This window comes from Macaca nemestrina, chromosome 1 (genome assembly GCF_043159975.1).
Source record: "Macaca nemestrina isolate mMacNem1 chromosome 1, mMacNem.hap1, whole genome shotgun sequence".
NCBI classification, from domain to species: Eukaryota; Metazoa; Chordata; class Mammalia; order Primates; family Cercopithecidae; genus Macaca; species Macaca nemestrina.
In genome coordinates, this window is record NC_092125.1 from 19,901,949 (window position 1) to 19,926,587 (window position 24,639).

At 40.9% G+C, this 24,639-nt stretch overlaps 1 protein-coding gene across 3 annotated transcripts in view; it reads right to left on the reverse strand.

The window, feature by feature from the left end:
- Nucleotides 1–746: 746 nt before the first annotated feature.
- Nucleotides 747–24,639, reverse strand: part of LOC105499137 (RAB4A, member RAS oncogene family) — a 34,181-nt gene continuing 10,288 nt past the window's right edge. Inside the window, exons 2-8 of one of the 3 annotated variants that reach the window (XM_011771596.2) lie at nucleotides 19,168–19,248; nucleotides 16,955–17,069; nucleotides 10,340–10,402; nucleotides 8,610–8,764; nucleotides 7,159–7,254; nucleotides 3,304–3,440; nucleotides 747–2,480 (exon numbers count right to left, since the gene is read on the reverse strand). In XM_011771596.2, coding sequence (XP_011769898.1) covers nucleotides 3,325–3,440; nucleotides 7,159–7,254; nucleotides 8,610–8,764; nucleotides 10,340–10,402; nucleotides 16,955–17,069; nucleotides 19,168–19,248 — 626 coding nt within the window. In that variant the 3' untranslated portion in view covers nucleotides 747–2,480; nucleotides 3,304–3,324. Of the gene's footprint in view, nucleotides 2,481–3,303; nucleotides 3,441–7,158; nucleotides 7,255–8,609; nucleotides 8,765–10,339; nucleotides 10,403–16,954; nucleotides 17,070–19,167; nucleotides 19,249–24,639 lie in introns of those variants that run through there. The other 2 variants (XM_071074615.1, XM_011771598.2) reach the window with 2 other exon arrangements.

Sequence of the window (24,639 nt, forward strand, 5' to 3'; positions counted from 1 at the left end):
CAGTAGGTAGTTTTCCTAACCTTTGAGGCTGGTGACCAACAACTTGGGTCACTTGTCCTACTGAAAGTGGTAGATCTTGTGTTCTTAGATAAATTCCTCTAAAATTCTAAAACAACCCTTTAAAGAAATAAATACAATAGGGAAGTAACCAAGTCAACAAGTGGAACAAACTCAGATTGTACGTACATGAGTAGTTAGATGGATCAGGAAAGAGGTGCTTCACAAATGGCACCACAAAACATTAAAAATTCACGGGTTTTTTTAAAGCACCTCTAATTTGCCTCTCCAAAAACATAAAAAGATGACAGAAAATAAGGAAACATCATCTGCTGTGTCACAGTACAAATTACAGATCATTTAGGTTTCTAATTTTAGCATCAGATTCTTTAAATACTATTATTGATCTGCTAGGAATCAATGTTCTTGAATTCAGCAAGTCTTATACAAGCCACAAGTAATGTTTTCAACAAAACCATTACAGATTCCCAAATTGTGATGTTCTCATTTTTACTTAAATGCTGGACTGTAAAAGAATAAATTACGATCTCCAGTTTAAATGGTCTTTATAATCTTTTTCTAGGAAGACTGAATAATTACTTTCCTAGAAATCTAAATTAAGAGCTTCCTGAAAACTTAATGAGTTACGGGAAATAGAAACATAACATTTATTACTAGCCTGAACAATACCGAATTATCTCCCCTCCTCATTCTCCCTAAAGGCAAAGCCTGATTAAGAACCACCATGGTTTGGTTCTCCAGCAACTTTTATTGGTCAAAGGATGCAGAAGGATATATGGTGTCTGTGGGTTAATTAACAGGATCGTTTATAAAACAACTTTACATTTATCTTATTTTTAAAATTCTTGCTTTTGAATAAGCTGATGTGTTAGAATAGACATGCTCCTATCCCATGCAAAAAGCTGTTCAAAAATGAGCAGCTTGCAAATCTATCATAAATGAGACATTGAATAAAACATTCTTACAGTGAGGTCTAAGAAGTAGTTCAGTCTGAGAATTTGCTTCAGATACTTTTTGAAATAAAATATTCAAGGCATAAAAAAAGCAAAACTCAAAATATCTAAAACAGATACATACTGGTATTTTTATCCTAGTTACTTCCCAGAGTTTTTGTGTGTCTCTGTGCTCTGCTGATTAAAATAAACAACAAAAGCAGTAGGCATCTTCTAACTAAAAGTTAATTTACTAGTCTTCAACTAAAAAGTCACAGTGGAAGAACATATATAAGGTGAAGAAAGCTTTTTAACCTTTCAGACTTAAATAATACTGTATTTCAACTTTAAAGAAAGGTTCCACCATATATTTTTTGCACTGACATTTTAAAATATAAGAACAAGTCTTTGTAATACAATATATACTTCAATATACCCAATATACCTTATATGAATTAAAAACATGTCAACTTGATAACTGTAGTAAGGCATTTAAGTATTCAGCAGAAGCCATAAATAAATTTCTTAATGAGTGGTGTCCTTTTCATATTAACTGGATTTAGCAGGTTTCCTTAAAATGAACAGGAAACAAAAGATATGAAAAACAGGCAGTGATGCCATTCTACTGAATTCCAGAAAAAGCACAGTACAAACAATGTGTTTTCTAGCAGGGAGACCAGACAGACCAGCAAACTGGAAATGGATGAGCGGCCCCAGCTTGCATGGTCTATTGTATTTTATCCACCGCTGAGAGAAGTGTTAGTAGCCCGGTAGGTTTGTGTAAAGGTACCAGAATCCTTAGTGCTAGTCTCATAGCCTAAAACAGAGCAGGTACTCCAGATATACTTCCTGAACTGACCTGGATGAAGAGGCTTTAAAATCAACAGAGCTGGACAGTATAAAGTTCACGGAAAAACTCCATTTTTCATTTTATTTTTTTTGGTATGTTAGTGAATGTCTACTGATCTAGTATTTCAAGTGTGGATCACGTAAACACCATGTAGAATGTAGTAAACAGAATTAAATAAGAAACACACTGGCTATCAATGCCAGAGTCTTTGAATATCAGGTCATAAATATAACCAATTGTGCAATATAACCAACATGATGAGAAGAGCACACCTCACAACTGACAATTTTAGTTCATATGATTAAAAAAAATAAAATCTGAAACTGCATTTAGTGCCACATTCTATCATATCATACATCAGATTCCATGCTGCGGAGCCGCACTGGGCTACAGGACATATAGTACATAGCATGTTTATAGCATGTTTATAGCATGTTTTAAACCGAAAGTGAAAGGGAAAATATGAAACAGAAAATTTTTACATACACATCTAACGGTGTTGTCCATTTAATTCGATTTATATGATTTGCTGTGCCACTTTGACCAGCTTGCAGAACACCCCAAATTCTCTTTTCCCCATGAAGATCTACTTCCATATAGAGTAGAAAAGGATGGTGGTAAAAAAACTTCAGGTTCTTCAGGTTCCAACGATTGTGTCCCAAATGCCACTGTATGAACACCTAAAAAATAATAAGAACAATGTCAAAATCTGCACAATTATAAATGCAAAAGTAAATACAGCTTAAAGCCTAAAAGAGAATTTGTGAATATCTCGTCTTTCAATACTTGTCTGTGTCTACTACATGATGTCGACTATAAATAAAACGTCCACTGTGGTAAATGGGAAAAAAGAAGCAGCTTTAAAAAGTTAAAGGGAGACATTTGTCAATTTCATAAATGGGTCTCCTGTTTTAGCAAAAGGCACATTCCTTTAGACCTCAATCAATCCAGGAAAGGCTCCTCACTGACATAAGGAATCAGGATATCTCACCCTCTCCCGTCAACCACCACCTGCCCTTCCTTTCTTTCTGAACAAGAACATGAGAATTTCCTATAGGGTGTAAATTCTTTCAGTTAGAACATCCAACTTTAACTTATGGGATAGTCTCCTTCTCTTTTTTTTTTTTTTTTTTCCTGAGACTGTCTCACTTTATCACCCAGGCTGGAGTGCAGTGGTGCGATCTTGGCTTACTGCAACCTCTGCCTCCCAGGCTCAAGCAATTCTCCTAAGTTTCATGAGTAGCTGGGACTACAGGTGCATGCCACTATGCCTGGCTAATTTTTTGTATTTTGTAGAGATGGTGTTTCACCATGATGCCTAGGCTGGTCTCAAACTCCTGAACTAAAGCGACTGGCCCACCTCAGCCTCCCACAGTGCTGGAATTAGAGCCACTGCACCTGGCTGGGATCCTCTCTTTTTCATACTGCAGCTTCCCAAAGCTTTCACAGGCCTCTGCACTTCAGCTTGTCAGGAACTCAGGGCAGTGAGGTGTCCGAACCCACCTGTGCGCTCTCCCATGGCTCCTAACAACCACACTCCTGAGCATTCGGGGCCTGTGCGCGCCGCGGTGACCTCAGCTGTCTCAAGGCAGCATCTCCGTACTGAATACCCGAGCCCATTCTTTCTGGGTCCAGCTCACCTAAGGACCAAGCAAGTCTTCTTTAAAAAAAAGTTTTATGTTTCTGAGATCCCAAAAATAGATTTAAAAAAAAAAAAAAAAAGCAAAGTACGGAACCCTGTGTATATATCCCACCACTCTGAATAAAGAGGAAAAAACAATTTACATGTTTGCTTGCACCGGCACAAAACGTCTCTAGCACGATACATAAGGAACGGCTGATTCGGAGGAGTTCTAGATGGCCGGGGACAGGAGGGGGTGGTAACAGCCGGACTTTCCACTGCATACTCTTTTATACTTCTTGAATTTCAAATTATGTGAATATATTATTTATATAAAATAATTTAAAATTAAATTACAAAGATACAATTTTTCACTTATCGGATGGGCCAAAAGTCCAAGTATGATGATACTACACGCTGTGGACATGGCTTTAGTGAAATAAGCCCATCACTAGGAGAAAATGTGACCACCTCTACACCAAGATCCCAAATGCTTATGTTCTCTGACCCAGCAATTCCACTTCTGCGTATCTGTCTGACACACAGACTTATGCACATGAAAAAAAAAATATATATATATATAAAAGTATTTACTGTAACATTAATTATAATAGCAAAATACTGGCAACAACCCAGATGTCCAAAGTAGACTGGCTACATAAATTATGGCAACACATACGTGAAATATAGGTTGAGTGGTCCTTATCCAAAATACTTGAAACCAGAAGTATTTTGGATTTTTTCAGATTTTGAAATATTTCCATTATACTTACCAGTTCAGCATCCCTAATCTGAAAATCTGAAATTTGAAGTGCTCCAATGAGCATTTCAGTGGCAATGTTGGCAATTAAAAAGTTTCAGATTTTGGAACATTTTGGATTAGGGATACTCAACCCATGTTATATATTACACACACACATTATGTATGACATTATGTGTTATATATATGTACATTAGGTATATGTATATACGGGAACTATACGCTGATTTGTCATGATTTATAGGTTATATAACAGTAAGTAAAAAAGCAAGGCGTGGTAGTCTATCATATATTTTGTATAAAAAAAGGGAAGAAAACAATGGTTTTTTAATGTATTACCCATTAAAAAAAATAAAAAGTACTGCTGAAGAATCCTAATTTATACCCTTATTTTTTTTAACCTAGAGGTACTTATGATTTTGATGATCTCAGAAAAAAACACATCTTGAAGACTGTATATGAGTTGCTTTATCTGATATATTCAGGGATACAATATTAAAATAGCAAGGTCATGTAAATACAACCTCATGCTGAGCTTAGTAATACTCAACAGCAAGCCAACTGTAATGTTTATGTTACAGAGTCTTGGTTTTTGTACCAAGCTTAGTAATTTTTTTTTCTTTCTGATAAAAAAAAATACAAAAGGATGACGCATCCACTTCTGTTGAAACCCAGCCCTTCCAACTGGGCCCGACTCTCCTCCTTCCTCCTTTACCTAGCACCCTCCTTCTTCCCTGCCCTCTCCTTGCCCATTCTTCTCTCCGTTCCCCCTTTTTAAACATGCTGCAATTTCTCCCATCACCCACACCCCTGACTTTAAATTAACCCTTTGCACCCTACAGTGCCAGCCTGCGCTTCCTCAGGAGAGGAGTGGACACTCTGCTTGCTCACTTCCTACTTCTTCCTGACGGATGGCCAGCCATCTTCTACCTTCATAATTCTGCTGAAACTGTTCTTGATCAAATTGATCACTGACTTTCTATTCCCTATCCCAATGTGTGTTTTTCAGCTCAGTCTTAGCTTATGAGGCTTCCCTCTGTTACTATTACAGTACATAATGAATACTCCTTTGATTTACTTATAATTAGGGCTTAAGTGACACCCACATTCCCTTGATTTTCTTCACACATTTCTGACCATTTCCTTTTTCATCTTTTTTGTAGATTCCTCTTCCCCTGCTCATCCTTCATCTCCAGGGTTCTGTTGATCACTGCTCTCCTTAAACACTGTTCTCTGGATGATCACATTGCTTCCACAGTTTTAGCTGTTCCTATATATTGATGGTTCCCAAATTTATACTGCCAGCCAGGAACTCTTCCCCAAGCTTACTAGATAACTCCATGTGCATGTCCCAGTGTCACCACAAAGGCTGCACATTCGCAACAGAGCCATCTTTATTCCCTCACACTCCCTGCTTCTCCTCTGGCTCCACCGCATCTCTGTCCAGAGACCCCAGTGTGACAGCTGTGAGTCATCCTTGGTTCCTCCTCCCCTGCTGGCCCCTCCTGCTCACCCTGTCCCACCTAAGAACCAGTTGTCCTGTTCCACTATTGGACATATGAGTCATAAGATGCTACTGCCTAAATATATCTTAGATCCATCTCTCTCTCTCCATCTCTGCTTTCATATCCTTGTTAAAGCATTAATCAGTCATTTCTTACTAGGATTACTCAAAAATGCCTTATAACTGGTATCCTGGCCTCCAACCCTGTCCTCTCTTCAGTCTGTTTTCAACATAACTCCCTACATACATGACTTATCTCAGGTCACAACCCGATCACATCACCCACCTGCTGACAACCCACCACCTACAGCAGTGGTTCTCAACCTTGGATGAACATTAGAACCGCATGAGTGAACATTTAAAAACGCTGACGCCTCGACCATACTTCAGCCCAATTAATTCAGCGTCTCCAGAGGCAGAGCCTGGGATTAGAACTTTTAATGCATCTCAGTGACTCTAGTGCTCATCCAGGGTTGAGAATTGGTAATCTACAAGATAAAGTTCTAGATCCTTGATGGCCTTTCTTCAACCTTTTCTCCTGCTATTCTATCTTCCTCACTCCCTTTGCTGGCTCACTCTTCCTTATATTCTGAAAGCCTGAGCTCATCTAACACCTTCTCCTGGAAGCCCTCCCTGACACCTCCTCTATCCTCTGGCTGTGGCAGGTCCCCTTCTTCATGTTACCCTGAGCCTGTGCATCCCTCAATTACCACATCAGCCTCGTGATATTATAATTATCCTCTGACTGTCTCCCACGGAAGACAGTTTCTTGGGGGACAAGGGGTGTGATTTATTCATTTTTGTATCCCAGCATCTGACAAAGAATAGGCACTCAGATGTTTGAATGAATCAATTAAAAGGTGATGCCTATATATAGTTACTTTAGTAAATGACAATTACATAGTATTTTGTCAGCTGCCTACATTAGGATTATTTTGAATTATTTTAACTGAAGCAACACACACAAAAATGAGGCATTTTATAATTGAGGCATGCTCAGTGAGCTTCAGAAATAAAATTACTCTGGACTCCATAGCTCCATGATGCCCGATCTGCAAAGATCAACACTACACCATGTACCTGTAACTCCCTTACACATGACCACTGGTCCAACAGAATTAGCATGCTGTTGACAGAGTGGACAAAGGCCTATTCTTCCTCCTTTTAGTGAAGGACCCAAGAAATACTATAATTCTAAATGCAAACACTCCCTGAAACCTTGACTACTCCTCCACAGCTGAGTTGGTGTGCCCATCCACCTTCATCACCATGGAAACCATCCTGATAAGGAAGGGCTTTCACCTCAGCCAGGAGAACATGACCTTTGAACCCATATGTGATGATTTTAGGTTGGCAGGTACAGAGAGAATAGTCTTTATTAAACCACTCCTGAAACTATTAATTAAAAGGTGATCTACTGAGCTAGAGTGTAAAATATGCAGAAGAAAATTTGACTAATGGAAAGGCTTTTACCTGATTCAATTTTGTTAAGTATTTTTCTTGCACACTGTACAAAAGCCTCTTCTACATTCTCCCCTGTTAGTGCACTTGTTTCCAAAAACATCAGCTCTAAAATGGACATCAAACAAAATAAAGTCATATTTAGAAGATGATAATTTTCACTTACTAAAAGTCTGTGCAGCATTCTCTTAGAAAAGCAGACAAAATATAATTTATAACCTAAAACCATATATTTCTGTCAATATAAAACCAATATATGTCATTATGTGTTTTTTAAATGTTAGAAGAATTTCAGCACCGGACTGAAAAGTCACTGGAATCTTGTGCTAGCCCTTCACCTGGTGAAAGGCCTCAGCAAGCCACCAGGCTTCCCCAGCTGAGTGACCAGCCATCAGGAAGGAGCTGGCTCGCCAAAATGGCCCTGCCACTGATTTCAGGCAAAGTTGCAATGTCCTCCTTCAAACAATCTGAGTGTCACCACAAATATGACCTACAAGTGTTTACACTTTTTAGGGGACTATACTGCAGTTTGTCATACAGCCCATGAAGAGATAGTACAGGAATTAATATTCTTTCTACCCACTAGAGTGGCTGTTCATCTCAGCAGAAAGGCCTGTTCTGCTTGCTCTCTCAGCAAACCACAGCCTCGCTAGCCTCTTGTATCCTCACTTGTAAAAATGAGTTTAGATGACATCTAAATTCCTTTTCATCTTTGTTAACATTCCAAACTTCTGATTTCTAAACAGTTTTTTAAAAACTGTCATGATGGCGTATGGATTTCTCTCATGTTTATTTTCTTAGCAAGAACCTAGTAAAGTTACAATATAATTTGGAATCTTAGAGTCCAATCAAATATTGATATTAGCATATTATAGTCTTTGGTTCTAAAAATTAAAGTTATTTAAAATGTCTGAATTTTTAAAAAATCATTCTCTTATCCATTAATAAAGCAACCATTAATTTTATGTGTCATTTTCACGTATTCTACATGGAAATTCAAAAAAGTTTCAAAGTCACCTATAACCAAATGACTTAAGTTTAGCAAATGAAGCCAATAAGCCAAGTATTTCTTCTGCTTCCCTTTCTATTTGGGCTAATACTTCACCAAATTTCCTTCAAAATACATTAAAAAATAATGACATCATTTGGTTAGAGTCTTTAAAGATTATTGTTATAAATTTCACTTTAGCCTAAGATCTCTAATATTCAAAGACCTTCAACTGAAAAGTCATTACATAATGTTACTACATTTGCTTTTATCATTATAGTAACTTCTGCAGGCAGAATGCAATACACTAACAATATGCTAAACAGGTCTAATTTATAGTAAAAACAATTGGAAATTCCACATTTCCTAAATCTAGTTTAATCTCGAAATTCCAATATATGTTTTAAATTCAAAGAAATGCTTTTATCCTCAAATATGCCATTTGAAAAATAGTAAGAAGTAAAAGGTCACTTGCCATTTTCTTGAGCAAATCTGGAGGCTTCTAAGAAGGTAACTTCACGATCTGCATCCAGGTCCTTCTTGTTTCCACAAAGGATGATCACAATGTTCTGACTCGCTAGCATTCGGGCATCTGTTAACCAATTAGTAAGCGCATTGTAGGTTTCTCGGCTGCGTAATATAAGATTGTGAAAATAATACATGTATTTTATAAAACTAGCAACTCTTTCCAGTCATTCTCACTACTCACACCGCTTTTCAACATGTCAGGGTAATGGCACCAACACCTTTAAGGTAACTCAGACAACGTGAATGCACCAAACATATACCATATCCACAGAGTTTGTTTCGTTTTGTTTCTGGTAAAATGAGACAGTAAGTCAGATATTTTGTCATTTTTTGTTTGCCCAGTCATGGAGCAAAAGGAAAGATATATTCCTTCATTCATTTGACATCTACTGAGCTCTTAGCATGTGCAAGGTATTAGACTGTGGTAGGCAAGATTTCATAGCTAACTGCTGCCACTTAATGAATCCTTGCAATGTGCCAGCACTTTGTTTTACAGGACTTTATCACATTGATTCTTTATAAGGATTCCATGACACAGACTGCCATCATTCTCCTTTTCCCTGAGAAATCCAAGGCCCAGAGAGATTAATTACGTTGCCCTAGGTCATACAGCAGCCAGTGGCAAAGCCAGGACTTGACCAGCTCTGTCTGGCTCCAGAACCAACTCTCAGACTTACTATTTTTGGCTCTCATGTGTCTAAGGACCGAGTTCTTCTCATGGCACTTTGCTAGCCTGACTGATGACTTCACACTTTAGCAGGCAGAGCCTTTCACTGCTGGGGCAAGTGCAGGAAGTGCTGGGCCAGAAACTGCCTGCTTCCTCTCAGAATGCCTGTCTCCAGGGACACAGATTGGAGGAGGGAAGCGGCTGACCGACAGCCTCTCACTGGACAGGTTCCTACCCAGAAAGGGCTCCCAGGTGATGCCATTTAGATGACACGCTTCTGAGATAGTGCTACTCAGATCAGCGCTGTCGAATGGAATTTCCTCATGGATAGGAATGTTCTATAATCTGTTCCGATATGGTAGTCACCAGCCACGTGTAGCTACTGAGGACCTGAAATGTGGCCAGTGCAATCGAGGAACAGAATTTTTTATTTTATTTCAGTTAAATTGCCATATGTCACAAACAGCTACTATCTAAGTGCTTCACATTAACTAATTTAAATCTCCCAATGACCTCCTGAGGATCATGGGATTATTACTACCTCCATCTTACAGACAAGAAAACTAAGGCCCAGGCAGCTGAAGCAGCTGGCCCGAGAGGGTCACTCAGCTAGTGACTGCAACTGGGATTTGAACCAAGCAATCTCAGCCCAGCGTCTGTGTCCTCGCCCTCTCTCAACTCACTTCTAATAACTTACCGTACATAAAGCTTTGTGAACCTTAAGGAAAGTGTCCAAGCATCATGTCAAGAAACATAATGCAATAAGACAGATTGCTTCATCTACCTAAAACCTTACAAATACATTTCTCTGCATGGGAAAGCAGTGGTAGGGGCTTGTTCAAAGACCTCTGAGACCCCAGATGGAAGGGCTAAGGGGCTTCCTGGATGCCAGCCACACCACCGTCCCCAGACACACAAAGCACACACTGCACGGAAGGCACCTTGCCAAGACCAGCCTTTGGGCTGCAGGGCACTGAGCAGCCTCCTTCACCACGGGGAGCTGGCATTACCTGGTGATATCATAGACGAGGAGAGCCCCGGCCGCACCTCGGTAATAACTTCTCGTCACGGACCTGGAAGAATTACACTGGTTTTACTTTCAACCAATGGAGACCCTTTACCGTATCCCACCTTCCCATGAAAAAACACCCACACTTGCTCTGTAAACCACGGCACAGGGACAGACGCCGGTTTAAAAGAGAAATGATTCAAAGACACCTGAACATACGTGAGAGGGGTTACTCTGCCTGAAATCACATCACCGTGACAAGTAGGAGATTCCTTCAAAGCGGATGCAGCTCTCTGATGGATGTCTCCTTTGAGAACTCCTAGCAGGGTGAGCTGTCTACAGGCGGAAGCCAGCACCACCGCCTAGATGGTCACTAAGGGGCTCAGCAATCCACTCGCTTCTCTGTGGGCTCCTCATCTACCCCACTCCCTGGCACAGCTCTCTCCATCTCTTCCAGTTCTCGCCACCTCTTGGGGCGGTGGAATCCGTAGTCACCATGGCCCTGCACCCATCTGCATCCCTGCCCCATCACCATGGGGAAACTGAGTGTGCCAGCATGTCATACCCACTCTCACATTCAAGAAGGCGTCTTTCATTGAAGGCGTCTTTCGGTCACACGATTTCCCTTACATTGTCAATCTCTCCCTCTTTGCTAGATTTTTCCCATTAGTGGCCTGACACCTATAATCCCAGCACTTTAGGAGGCCCAAGAGGGAGGACTGCTTGAGCAGGAGTCTGAGACCAGCCTGGGTAAGACGAGAGACCCTGTCTTTATAAAAAATTAGCCAGGCATGGCAGTGCACACCTATAATCCCAGCTACTCAGGAGGCTGAGGCAGGAGGACTGCTTGAGCCCAGGAGTTCGAGGTGATCATGAGCTATGATCATGCCACTGCGCTCCAGCCTGGGCAACAGAAAAAAAAAAAAAAGCCAGGAGTTCAGGATTTTTCCTATTAGCAAAACAAAAATAAATTGGCTCTGGTACCGCCCATCTTAAAACACAAAACAGAAATATGCTGCACAATCTTTTCAGCTACTGTCCCACTGTCTGCTCTTCTCCACATCCAACTCTGTTTTCTTGAGACAGAGTTTCGCTCGTTACACCAGGCTATAGCGCAATAGCGCGATCTCAGCTCACTGCAACTTCACCTCCCAGGTTCAAGCAATTCTCCTGCCTCAGTCTCCCGAGTAGCTGGGATTACAGGCACCCGCCACCACGGGATTTCACCATGTTAGCCAGGCTGGTCTCAAACTCCTGACCTCAGATGATCCACCCACCTCTGCCTTCAAAAGTGCTGGGATTACAGGCGTGAGCCACCACGCCTGGCCCCACATCCAACTTTCTGAAAGAGCTGTCTTTACCTGCAGCTTCCTCTTCTTCACCTCCAACCTGGTATCTCTCTCTGCTACTCCCCAAAAGCCTGTCAAGATCCCCACCCTCTGTGCACCCGAAGCTCACTCACTCGCGCAGCCTCTGCGCCCTGCACTCCGCTAGTCTTCCTCCCGTGCACCAGCCACTTCTCTGGCTCTGGTCATTCTTCTGAATCTGCCCTGGGACTGCAATTCCCCAGAGCTGGGTCCTGGGCTCTCTTAACATTCGACTCAAATTTTGTCTCCAGCTCAGATCCAAGTGCTGCCTCTGTATCTCCATGAGACTGCCTGATAAACATGTCAAACTTAACATTTGCACAGCAGAACTCTTTTTGGTTCCACCCTCCAGGCCCGTCCTGGCCTAGCAAGAGGCATCACTACCCACCCTGTTTCTAAAGCAAATCAGCTCCACGTTCATCCTCAACTCCTGTCCACTTCCACATTCACTCCGCCTGCCTAGTCCGGTCTCCTAAACAGATCCTGTGTCTGCCTACGCTGCTGTCCCTGCTGCCACGTGTGGCCCACAGTCCATTCTCAGAGTAGCCCAACTCATCAAGGCCCACGACAGGACACACCCCTCACTGTACCTGGCCCTTTGGCCCCATTCTCTTCCCTGCTCCCAGCCCCTGCCACTCCCATCTGGGCTCGTCACACCGCTGGCTCTCCTTGTCCCTTGGGTCTCATTAACAGTCTCCTCGGCAATGTTCCCCAAGCACCCCCATCCAGTGGACCCCCTCTGTCTATCTCAGTGCGTTGTCTCCTGGGTGGCACCATCCTACTTGGTGGGATGCTCTGTTTCTGTCTCTGTGTTGGCTGCTGCCTCCCCTCCACGGAGCAGGGCTCTGCTGTCTCACTCACCAGAGGACCCCGGTCCCTAGAACAGGGCCTGGACAACTGCTAGCCAGACATTTCCAGAACTTAACTGTGGCCTAGTTTTAAAAAAACATATTTGGTCTTCATCCCAGGTTCCTGGCACAGAGGCCTACACCCCTGTGATTTTCTTAATGATAAAGGTGTCTTTTGTAAGCCAAGGAGATAACTGTGGGAAGAGGAGCAGGCTAGAGAACCTTGGGATGGGGGCTGTGGCCGTGGGAGCCCTCGCCGTGTGAGGAGAGCGCTGGAACTTCTAGCCTCACCTCAGCCCTCTGGGGAGGAAAGAGGAGCTGGATGGAGATTGAGTCACTCATCAATGGACAATGTTTTAATCAATCATGCCTATGTAAAAAAAAAAAAAAAAACCCCCACAAAAAAACCAAAATGATGGGGTTCAGAGAGTTCCTGGGCTGGTGGTGGCATGGAGGTGCTGGGAGGGTGGCCCATCCCCATACCATGTCCTCCTGAGCATCTCCACTGGGCTGTGCCTGAATTGACACCTATCTAACAAACCAGTAAATGCCAGGAAAAATGTTTTTCCTGAGTTGTGTGAATCATTCTAAAGAATTCTCCAACCTGACAGGGATGTGAAGGATGGAGGGTGTGGGAACTGCCAGATCTGTAGTTGGCCAAGAAGTGCAGGAAGCCTGGGCACTACAGTGGTGACTGGCATCTGAAGTGGGGGTGGCAGTCTAGGAGACTAAGCCCTTAGCCTGGAGGGTCTCCATTAACTCTGGGTAGTGTCAGAAGTGAAGTATTGGACACCCAGTTGGTGTCAGAGAATCCAACTGGCTGGTGTGAAGAAAAACCCCATAGACTTGATGTCAGGAAAAAAAAAAAAAGACACCACAGAAATGAACAGTGCCTATCCTTGGAGAACAAGGAAACCCTGGAGCTTGCAACAAACAAACAAACTTACTAATTATTACTTTGCTACTTGGAAAAGAAGAGCTACTTTTAAATGTTCTTTTTAGCTCTTAGTCAGGAAGCTTCAAACTCTTCATGTAGCTTGAAGCTTTTCCTCTCTGCCTTGAGACTGTTACCAGGAGAGGCACACGCTTTAAGGACTGGTGGCAGGTGCAGGTGCAGAGTGGACTGTTTGCTTCGCCCCCCCCAACCTCCTAGGGCAGGGGGAAAGGCCTCGCTTCTTCACATCTATTAAGAGGCAGCGCCTTTCTATTCTTGCTCAGCAGGCACCTAGCTGCTAGAGGAAGAGGGAACTAACAGTTCTCTTCAAGATAAGCTATATCACATCTACTTCTTAAAATTTTACTTTCGGATTTATTTTACAACACTGTCTTTTGACAAATGGTTTCTTATATAAATTATTCAAGTAGACAAATGTACACATTTAAGAGTACTACTCTGAGGTGTTAAATTTTCTTACAAAAGTAATTTTAACCAACATAATACTTGTGGATAGCTTTAAAGTGAAATGTTATGAAAAGTCTCTAAATTAAACACAGGTATCTCCTGCCTCACTCCTCTCTGGGAGCCTTACTCTCCACAAGCAAGGCGAGTTCTCTTTCTGGTAACTGGGTTTCCTTTAATTAAGTCATTAAAAGAGCACATACTGTACCCCTATGTGCTAGACACTATTCTGGGCACAGGGGAAACAAACAGAAAACTCAAAAACCCTTACACTCATGGATCTTACAGTTTCTTTCTTCTCACTTCTACAAAAGGTTTAGCAAACTGTGAATTTCAGAGCTGTTTCTTCCCGCTCTGACAAGAGTCGTGAGCTCACTTACAGACTCCTCACTTGTTCCCCCGGTCCTCCTGGAAGGGCAGTGCCATCACATCTTAGTCTTCCCTCACCGTCCCTCTAGACCTGTGCCATTCTGAGCTGCATCTTCCTGCTGGCTTCATTTTCCCCTTTCTCGGTTCATGCCCTTGTCCTGGTGAAGTATATCCTCCTAAACTTTCTAAGAAAGTACATTTCTAAGAAGTCTCTAAGAAAGATAATCTTGGCTTCCTGCTCATTCTTGCACATCTGTTGGTATTCAGCCTTTACTCGCACAGTTACAGTTTGGCTAAGTTTAGAATTTTAGGTTGAAGAATTATTTCACCCTGAGTTTTGAAGGCAATACTTCCATTTCTTTTAGCCTCCAATGTTGCTGTGGCAGGGTTCAAAGCAATTCCATTTCTCACACTGTATATGTGGCTGCTTTTTCCCTCTTGGAACCTTTTTGGTCTCCTTTACTTCATCTCTGGTGTTCTGAAATTTCACATGACATGCTCTGGTCTGGACTTTTTCCTTACTATGTTTGATTTTAGGTGGGCCAATTAATTTGGAATCTCATTCCTTCAGTGAAACGTTTTCTTCTATTGTTTCCTCTGCTCTTCTCTCTTCTGGAACTCCTAATAGTCAGGCATTGCATCTTCTGGATTAATTCTGAATGATTCTTTACGTCATCTCTCCCATTTTTCACCATGAGTTTACTTATTATTCTGATTGCTCTTTTTAAGTATGACTTTGTTTCTATTACTTACTTCAATGCAATCTCTGCTCTTCTTTCTGAGGATACTGTGGTTTTAGTGTGATTTTCTTATTCCCTGAAAGTTCTAGCTTCTTTACTTTGAGCTCTTTCTTTTGCTATAGAAACTTTCTTCAAATTTCTGCCTGATCATTAAGAGCAAGGAATGAAAAAGTCTAAAAGCAGCTCTTTATGTGTGGGTGAAGCAGGTGGGCTTGGAGGGTTTCACTGTCAGATGACTGGATAGAGATGGGGCTGTTTCTCTGGGAAAGCAAAACACAGTACCTTCAAGTCTTTCCTTTCCGACTATTCATTTTTCTAGAGAAGGCTCTTTTCTCCTATGTGGGACATACACACCTGGCTGCCAGTGACCAGGGAAGAGGTGGGCGGCGGGGGGGGGGGGGTTGGGGGCCAGAGGCTTTCACTTTCACTTAATTTCCCTCTTTTCAGGCCTGACCCCGTGCCCTCAGGTGGGCCTTATGACCTTGAGTCTAGACCCCATTTCAACGTAAAAGACTGAACCTCTTATTTCATGTATAAACATGAACCTCTGTAACGTCTACCTCCTGTAGAACCTGATGCTTCCAAATGCTGACCTTTTCTGGGACTCCGGAGGAAGAAATGGCTTCCCCCATTACAGCACTTAAGGCAGAGCTCCTTCTGCTGTCACAGCACCATCTACTTCCTATCTTTAAGAAATTTTTTGGAAATCTCTCAACCATAATTGTGCACTCTCTCAATCTTGGCCTTTTTGTATTAATTCAATTTCAGTTACTTAATAGATATTTCAGTGGGGTTCTGAGAAGGAAAAGGCATACATGTCTAATTGAATCCACTGTGTTTAATCAATGCTTCCAGAAAAATGATGGTGATTAAAGGTGGTTATGGTATTCTTGAAGCAATTATTGAACTTCAATTACTTAATTAATTTTTGAGACAGAGTTTTGTTCTTGTTGCCCAGGCTGGACTACAATGGCATGATTTCAGCTCACTGCAACCTCCACTTCCCAGGTTCAAGCGATTTTCCTGCCTCAGCCTCCAGAGTAGCTGGGATTACAGGCACCTGCTGCCACGTCCAGCTAATTATTTTTATTTTTAGTAGAGAAGGGGTTATACCATGTTGGCCAGGCTGGTCTTGAACTCCTGACCTCAGGTGAGGAAGTCTACCTCGGCCTCCCAAAGTGCTGGGATTACAGGCATGAGCCACTGTGCCCGGCCAAACTTCAATTATTTAATATAAGATATATACTCAACTTTAAGTGAAACGTTTACAAATGGGGTGGATTTCACTGAATTATAAAACTATCTGCTCTGACTGTGCATCTGTGCAAAAAACACAACTAAAATATTCATCTATTTTCTTACTTTAGTAGTTACAGAATACTAAACATGTAACCTCATTTGCAGTGACTGAAGTCATTCTGAGCCTCAATTATGACCCTATTGTAATAAAAGTGTGGAGAGAATATTTTGTGGAGTGTGTATCAAACATCAGAACATGCTCTAGTTAATGTAAAACAAAACAAACCCTCACAAGAGGTTTTAAAAAGTTCTTCTTTAAAAAAGGAACACAGAAAAACAAGCTTGTGCTTTGATGTGAATCTAGAAACATACTGTACAATACACAGTGTCACATCCTCCTGAGAACGGGTCAGCCTCCGAATGATAATGCGGTTGCCTGGAAATCCTCCTGTATTCTTTAGTAATCCATGCTGCACAGAGCTAACCTGAATTTTAGCTGTCTTGTCAAGCAAAGTTTCCAAAAATGAAGTTTCTGAGATTAGGACAAGGAAGGGGTGTGTTGGGGAGGGGATGAGACCTTACATATTGAGAGAATATCATCAAGTATTTCAAATCAAATTTTCAAATATTTTTATTAAGTTAGAGAAAAGCTACCTGAATCGTTCTTGTCCTGCTGTATCCCATATTTGTAACTTTACATATTTACCACCAACATTTATTATCTTTGAACCAAATTCCACTCCTATTGTATGATTTGAGTCATCTTTGACTAAAAAAGAAAAACAAGAACAGCATATTTAATTTTAGAACATTAACAGGCTTATAAATTTAAATAAGTGACACTAAAACCAAGAGTTACACCAATGGGGAATGGACGTTAGCCATTCATTTCTCCAACATTCCACTGAGAAGATGCATTTAGTTTAAAAGATAATACACATAGCCCCTATTCTCCAACAGACATAAAGATTTTTCTCAAAACCCCTAAACAAATCATACATTTAAAAACCTATGCCTGAAGGTAGCCCTGCCATACCCGAACCACATGCAATTGTGCGCTGTGAAGATGCTCACAGATGGCGACTGCTGACGTACCAGGTACCATTCTGGAGGGCGTAACGCCCAGTGACAGGTCTGGAACTCAGTAAGTAATGAGGTGGAGACAGTTTCAACTACTGTATTTGAATGGTTAAATATTCTAAAGAAATAACAGTGAATGGAAGGAAAAGCAGGGGAAAAGGGAAAAGGAGGAAAAAAATTGAACCAAAGAATAAACACCCTCCAACAAAGCCCAAAACAAAACCCTATGCGATCTACAGGTGTTTGAGCTTTTATTAATTGTAGTGTTCTATGGAAATGATTTGGGATGAATTCGTTGGAGAAATTAGTACTATTTGAATGGGCAGGAGAGAGGCAAAATAAGTATTTTGCTAAACCCAGCGGGAATACACTGCCTATGAAAGAACATTTCGGTGATGATGAACAGATAAGCTAAAATTGAATATCATGGCTATACAGTCCATTGGCTAGTTTGTATTTTGTAATTGCAGAACAAAATTTAATTTTTCCAGGGATCAGGGATGCCACTTGGCAACTGGATTTATTATTCACAGGGCAGAGGGTGCATAAATGGTTACAGTGACTATGCTAGTCTGTTTCATGCCCAGACAGTATAGAACTAGTACGGAAATTCCATTAGGAGTAAACTACCAGGAAAAATGCAGAGTAAAATCCTTCAAAAAACAACAGCTAAAGGCCACGGGCATCCTGGTTACAAAGAGAGACCTTCCCTTCATCACTGTTGTGAGGAGTTGTGGGGAGGACCATGCAGGGGAGTTCTCTGAGGAGGAGAGAATGATTACATAAGCTGAGTACTTGGCCCAGTACCCTCTGGGTATTCTTTTCTAAGACTATACCATGCAAAGTCTTGGCAACTTGTAAATAAACTATCCAGTGAATGAACACTTGCTAAATTCAGTAAGGACCAGTTCTGTGACTAAGACACACTGGGTCCATGTCACTAAACAAACAGGCTCCAACAAGCTCTTGGTTGATGAAAATGGAAGTAGCAGAGTAAATTTCTAGCATTTTATTATTCTTCAAAGCTTTCCGCCAAGCCACCCCATACTGGCTCTTTCTCCTTTTTACCCACCACCTACAGTGTCTCACGTATACTTTCTTAAGATACACTTAATTAAAAAAGACATTCTGTTTTTGAGCCTTCACCCACCTGCCACCAACTAGACAGGTCTTTCTCCACAATTCTTTCCATTATTATAAAAGCATTTTTTTTTTTTTTAATTTTAAGGGCCTTTCAAACCTACAGTCTTCTACAGCTTTCCAAGGTCTCACATGGTTTGAAATAAAAAATTCAACCTCCCTTACCAAAACAGCGAAGGTTGATGGTAAAAGATGGGCTGTGTGGTCAAGAGGTCTGTTCCTAGCCTATAAAACAGAATTGATGACAGCAACTGCCTTAACTGCCTTAACTACAATACAAGCCCACTATGAGGACCAAATGTTGTTATTTTATCCAAAATGTATGCCTAGAGTTTCTCTGGCCGCTCTGTCAGGAAATGGGATTCCTGCCAGAGAACCCCTTTGCTATCTTCAATATCACTATAAGATCTCTCAGCATTTGGAAAATGTACAGTGTAAGTAATCATATATTGAACCATTGTTAAACTGAAATGCTAACTTAATAAAAAATCACATCACCCAAAGTTTAATAACATAACCCTTCAATGTACTTTCAAACTATTACTTTTTTCCTCTGAAAAAAGTTTAAGTTTTACTGTAAACAAATCTGAGCAAGAGAGGGCTCTCAGAAGACATGCATGGGAGAATGACCATTTGATGACACTTACATTTTTTTTCAATAAACTGATGAAGTAAGCAAGATTTGCCAGTTCCTGCATTTCCAATAACCAAGAACTTAAACAAAAAATCTGAAAGATAAAAAGAGACTGTGAAAATAACTTCAAAATGGTGCTGTGAATTTCTTCTTAGATCATGATCATAAAATTTAGTATCTTAGTTGTTAATATAACAGGAAAAAGAGGTAACTGAGTATCTTGTGAAATGACAATATACGTGTTGACTTACCTTCTGACATTTAAGGATTTTAGATATTTGGCTGACATGTTAAGTCAGTGGTTTTCCAAACTGTGCTCTCTGAATAATTACTTTGCAAGCTGAAAGTTTGAAAACTACTGTTGGAATGAATAAAACTTGTCCCTCTGCTAGCCACCAAAGAAATATGCATATTCAGTTGGCAGGAAACTTAGTTTAGAAATTTCAAGTGTTTTCTGTACAAAACAGTAAGCCTGGTAGACTTTGAAGAGTCTACTTCTTTCTTCTTTTTAAAATGGCAGGGGAAAAGGGAAATGGAGGAAAAAAATAAGTTTTGTCTGCACTTGCAGATTCATGTGGTCTTGCTTCTTTTCCCTCATCTGTAATTTGTTAGCAGCATAAGCCATGTTTAGATCAGCGCTTCAAGTGTGAAATTTGTCTGATTCAATGACAAACTGAATAATTTCTTCTTTACACATAGTAATACATTCAATTTGGGATATTATTTTTTATAAAATGGAAGTAAAGGATTTCCAAATAGAAATTGTTAATTAGCATGATGTAGTATAGGTAAACTTCATATTACCCATATTAATTCACTTTGTTTTTTGTGTTATCAAAGAACCGTACGTAGTTCTGCATAGCTTAGGAGCTGAGGAGCTCGGGAGCACCAGAACACCAACCCCCTCCCCATTTCACTCAGCTGCTAAGTCCACTCCCTACCCTTGCTCCTGACCCACCACTGCTAATCTCTACTGCTGCCTGACTCCTTCTGTGGTCTCAAAGGCTCTGCTCTGTATTCCTGGCTCCCCTGTTTGTACCTTTGAAAGTGTCACCTCCACACTCTTTTCCAGATCAGACCAAGCACTTCCTCCTCAATTAAGCTCCAAGAGTGTGTTCCTTTACTGATGCTTGGCCTGGCTCTGTCACCTGTTTCTTAAGAACTATGTTAATCACCACTGAGAGATGAAGCCTATTCAACCTCTCATAATATTCACACGGTTACAGGCAATCAAACTAAAAATAACGTTATTAGAATTTTGTTGGCATTAAAAAATTCCAGGCTAAGCGCGTTGGCTCACAACTGTAATACCAGCACTTCGGAAGGTTAAGGAGGGAGGACTACTTGAGCCCAGGAGTTCAAGGTCACCCTGGGCAACATATGAAATTCTGTTCCTAAAAAAAATAAAAATAAAAAACTTAGCTGGGTGTGGTAGCACACACCTGTAGTCCCAGCTACTCGCGAGGCTGAGGAGGGTACACACCTGAGTCCAGGGGTTCAAGGCTGCAACGAGTTAGGATCACACCACTACACCCCAGCTTGGGTGACAGAGCACTCTGTCTGTAAACTAATTATTCAATGGATAGGTTAAAGAGTAAAATGGGGCCAGGCGCGGTGGCTCAAGCCTGTAATCCCAGCACTTTGGGAGGCCGAGACGGGCGGATCACGAGGTCAGGAGATTGAGACCATCCTGGCTAACACGGTGAAACCCCGTCTCTACTAAAATATACAAAAAAAAAAAACTAGCCGGGCGAGGTGGCGGGCGCCTGTGGTCCCAGCTACTCGGGAGGCTGAGGCAGGAGAATGGCGTAAACCCAGGAGGCGGAGCTTGCAGTGAGCTGAGATCCGGCCACTGCACTCCAGCCTGGGCGAGAGAGCAAGACTCCGTCTCAAAAAAAAAAAAAAAAAGAGTAAAATGGACAAAACGGAGGAGAGAATTAGTGAATCAGAATAAAACCTGGAGATTTCAGTAGGCTGTACCGAGAGCTGAGGACAGAACATATAAAAGAACTCAAGAGACATGGAGGATTGAAGGAAAATATCTAACATGAGTCTAACAGGAATTTTAAAATTAAAAAAATAAGAGAATGAGGGTATACCGAGAGACTACATTTAAAGAAATAATGGCTGAGAATTTTATAGAATTAAAATTAAAGGATTGTTCAAATAAAAAATAACTCTGAACCATGAGAAGAATAAATAAGGATAAACCTACACATAAATACGTAATTGTGAAACTGCAGAATAAACACGAAGACTGTAAAAGCAATAAGAAAGAAAGGAAAAAAGGCTTATAAAGAGACTAGGTATCTTGATTCCAAAGGTCCAAAAACAACGGGGTACTATCCTCACACAGCTGAGAAGAGGGGCAACACTGTTGCATTTGATGTGCAAAAAAATTACCCTTAAAGCCTAGGTGGTCTTCCACTTCCAGGACAATGGAGTAGAAGAACTTTTTCCTATTTTTCTCACTAAGAACAACTAAAAACCCTAGAAAAAGATGGGCGTGATGGCTCATGCCTGTAATCCCAGCACTTTGGAGACCGAGGCAGGTGGATCACCTGAGTCAGGAGTTCGAGACCAGCCTGGCCAACAGCAAAACCCTGTCTCTACTAAAAGTACAAAAATGAGGCAGGCGTGGTGATGGGTGCCTGTAATCCCAGCTACTCAGAAGGCTGAGGCAGGAGAATCGCTGGAACCTGGGAGGTGGATTGCAATGGGCCGAGATTGTGCCACTGCACTCCAGCCTGGGAGACAGAACAAAACTCCGTTCAAAACAAAACAAAAGAAAACAAAACAAAAACCACCCTAGAAAAGAAATAGAAAAGACTCTGAGGCCAGGCGCAGTGGCTCATGCCTGTAATCCCTACACTTTGGGAGGCTGAGATAGGCGGATCACCTGAGGTCAGGAGTTCAAGATCAGCCTGGCCAACACGATGAAACCCTGTCTCTACTAACAATCTTTTAAAAATTTAAAAAAATTAGTCGGGCATGGTGGAGAGCACCTGTAATCCCAGCTACTCAGGAGGCTGAGGCAGGAGAATCGCTTGAACCTGGGAGGCAGAGGTTGCAGTGAAGCAAGATTGCGCCACTGCACTCCAGCCTGGGCAGCAAGAGTGAAACTCCGTCTCAAAAAAAAAAAAAAAAAAAAAAAGACTCTGAAAGGGTGGAGCAATAGAAGGCCAGTGTACCAGAGATTTCAGTGTACCAGGGATTTCAGGGCCCAAGGAATGATTTGGAAGGAAGTTTCCTGGGTTCTTTTTGCCTCTTATATCCTAGGCTTGGAGCAGAACAAGCTGGCAACCCAGAAATGCCAATGGATGCAGACAAAAAAAAGTCCTAGCGAAAGCCTGCTCTCTGTAGCCATGGGACCAAAAAAGGGGCAGCCAAGCAAGAGAGAGGAAAACTCTGCCACAATAATGATTCTATTCTAGCCAAGTACCACAGCAAAAACTACGGTCCAACCTGTACCCATGCCAACAAAGGCCGAATGGGGAGCCTAAACTTCCACCCTTGCAAGGCTACACCCAAGCGTATCAATATTCCCATAAAGATGGTGTCAGAGAAGATCAAGTAGGGAGCTAGGGCTTTCATCTCTGCTGGCTGGGTAATGAGCTCTTCTGTGTCTCTGCCACAGTGTCAGTGGAGGTCACCAGGGAAAGGGGGATGAGAACATTCTAATCCTTACCCAGCAGTAACAAGATGAATTCCTCTCATGTGTCAATGGAAGCAAGTGGGGAATCTGAACTTCTAGATTCCAGAATCCAGACATGATGGCAGTGATCAGGTAGTGTCCAAGACAGGAAGACAATTAAAAGACTTAAATAAAGATCTAAGGTCCTATAACAAAATAGAAAAATATCCAGGTTTCAGTTGAAAACTCATCATACCAAGAACCAGGAAGACCTCAAACTGAAAGAAAAAAGGTAACAGACATATTCCTATATCAAGATGACAAATGTTAGAATTATCTGACATAGATTTTAAAGCAGCCATCATAAAAATGTTCCAACAAGTAACACAAACATGCTTGAAATAAATGAAAAAATTAGAAATCATCAGCAAAGAACTAGAAAGTCTCAGCAAAGCACTAGAAGATACACAGAAGAACCAACCAGAAATTTTAAAACAGAAAAATAAAACTACCAAAATAAAAGTTCAGTTGATTGGCTTGACAGCAGAATGGAAGTGACAGGAAAGAATCAGTGAACTAGATGACAAAATGATAAAGTATCCAATCTGAACAACAAAGAATAAAAGGCTGAAATAAATAAACAGAGCCTCAAAGGCCTGGTGACAATAAAAAAGATCTAACATTCATGTCACTGGAGTCCTGGAAGGAGAGGACAAAGAGCAAGTGACTGAAAAAAGCACTCCAAGAAATAGCACTGAAAACTTAAATTTGGTGAGAGATATCAATCTACAGATTTGAAATGATGAATGAACCCAAACAGGATAAACCCAAACAAGTCTGTGACAAGATCATAACTAAATTTCTGAAAACTGAAGAGAAATAAAAAGTCTTAAAGGTAGCCAGAGAAAAACGATACTGTATCTACAAGAGAAATACAATTCAAATAACAGCAGATTTGTCATCTGAAGCCAGGGAGGCCATAAGAGAGTGATTGTATTTTTCAAGTGCTCAAAGAAAGAAAACCTTTCAACCCAGAACCCTATGTCCTGTGAAACTATTTTTCTGGAATAAAGGGTAAATGAAGACATTCTCTGATTTAAAAAAAAAAATTAACAGAATTTATCACCAAGAAATCTGCCTGCAAAAGAACAGCTAAAGGAATTTCTCTGAACAGGAAGAAAATGATAAAAGAAGGAATCTTGGAACATCAGAGTGAAAGAAAGAACACGGAAAGCAAAAATATGGGCAAATACAATAAGGCTTTCCTTCTTATCTTGAGTCTTCTTCATTATGTTTAACTGTTTAAGAAAAATAGTATTATCTATATGATTCTAAAATATGTAAAGGAAATACTTAAGACAATTAAAACAAGACAGGATAAAAAGATGAAAGTAGTGAACTATGATATATATATATATGTAACTATGATAAGTTATATATATATAAAGTAAGACAGAGTGACCACTGAAACAGCCATGAGCAGAGATACATTCAAAAACACTCTTGGTAAATCAAACAGAATTCTTTAAAAACAGCCAGTCAAGGCAGGCTGGAAAAGAAAACTGAGAAATAAAATGGCAAACCTGAGTCATACAATATCAATAATTATATTAAATGTAAAAGGAATAAATACACCAATTAAATGACAAAGATTGGAAGACTGACTTAAAAAGCATGACCTAATCATACACCATCTACAAGAAACTCACTTCAGTTATAATGATATGGACTGCTGAAATAATGGAAAAGGATATATCATGCAAACATTAATCAAAGAAAAACAGGGCTGGCTGTATTAATATCATATAGATTTCAGAACAAAGAAAACAACCAGAGACAGAAAGGGCCATT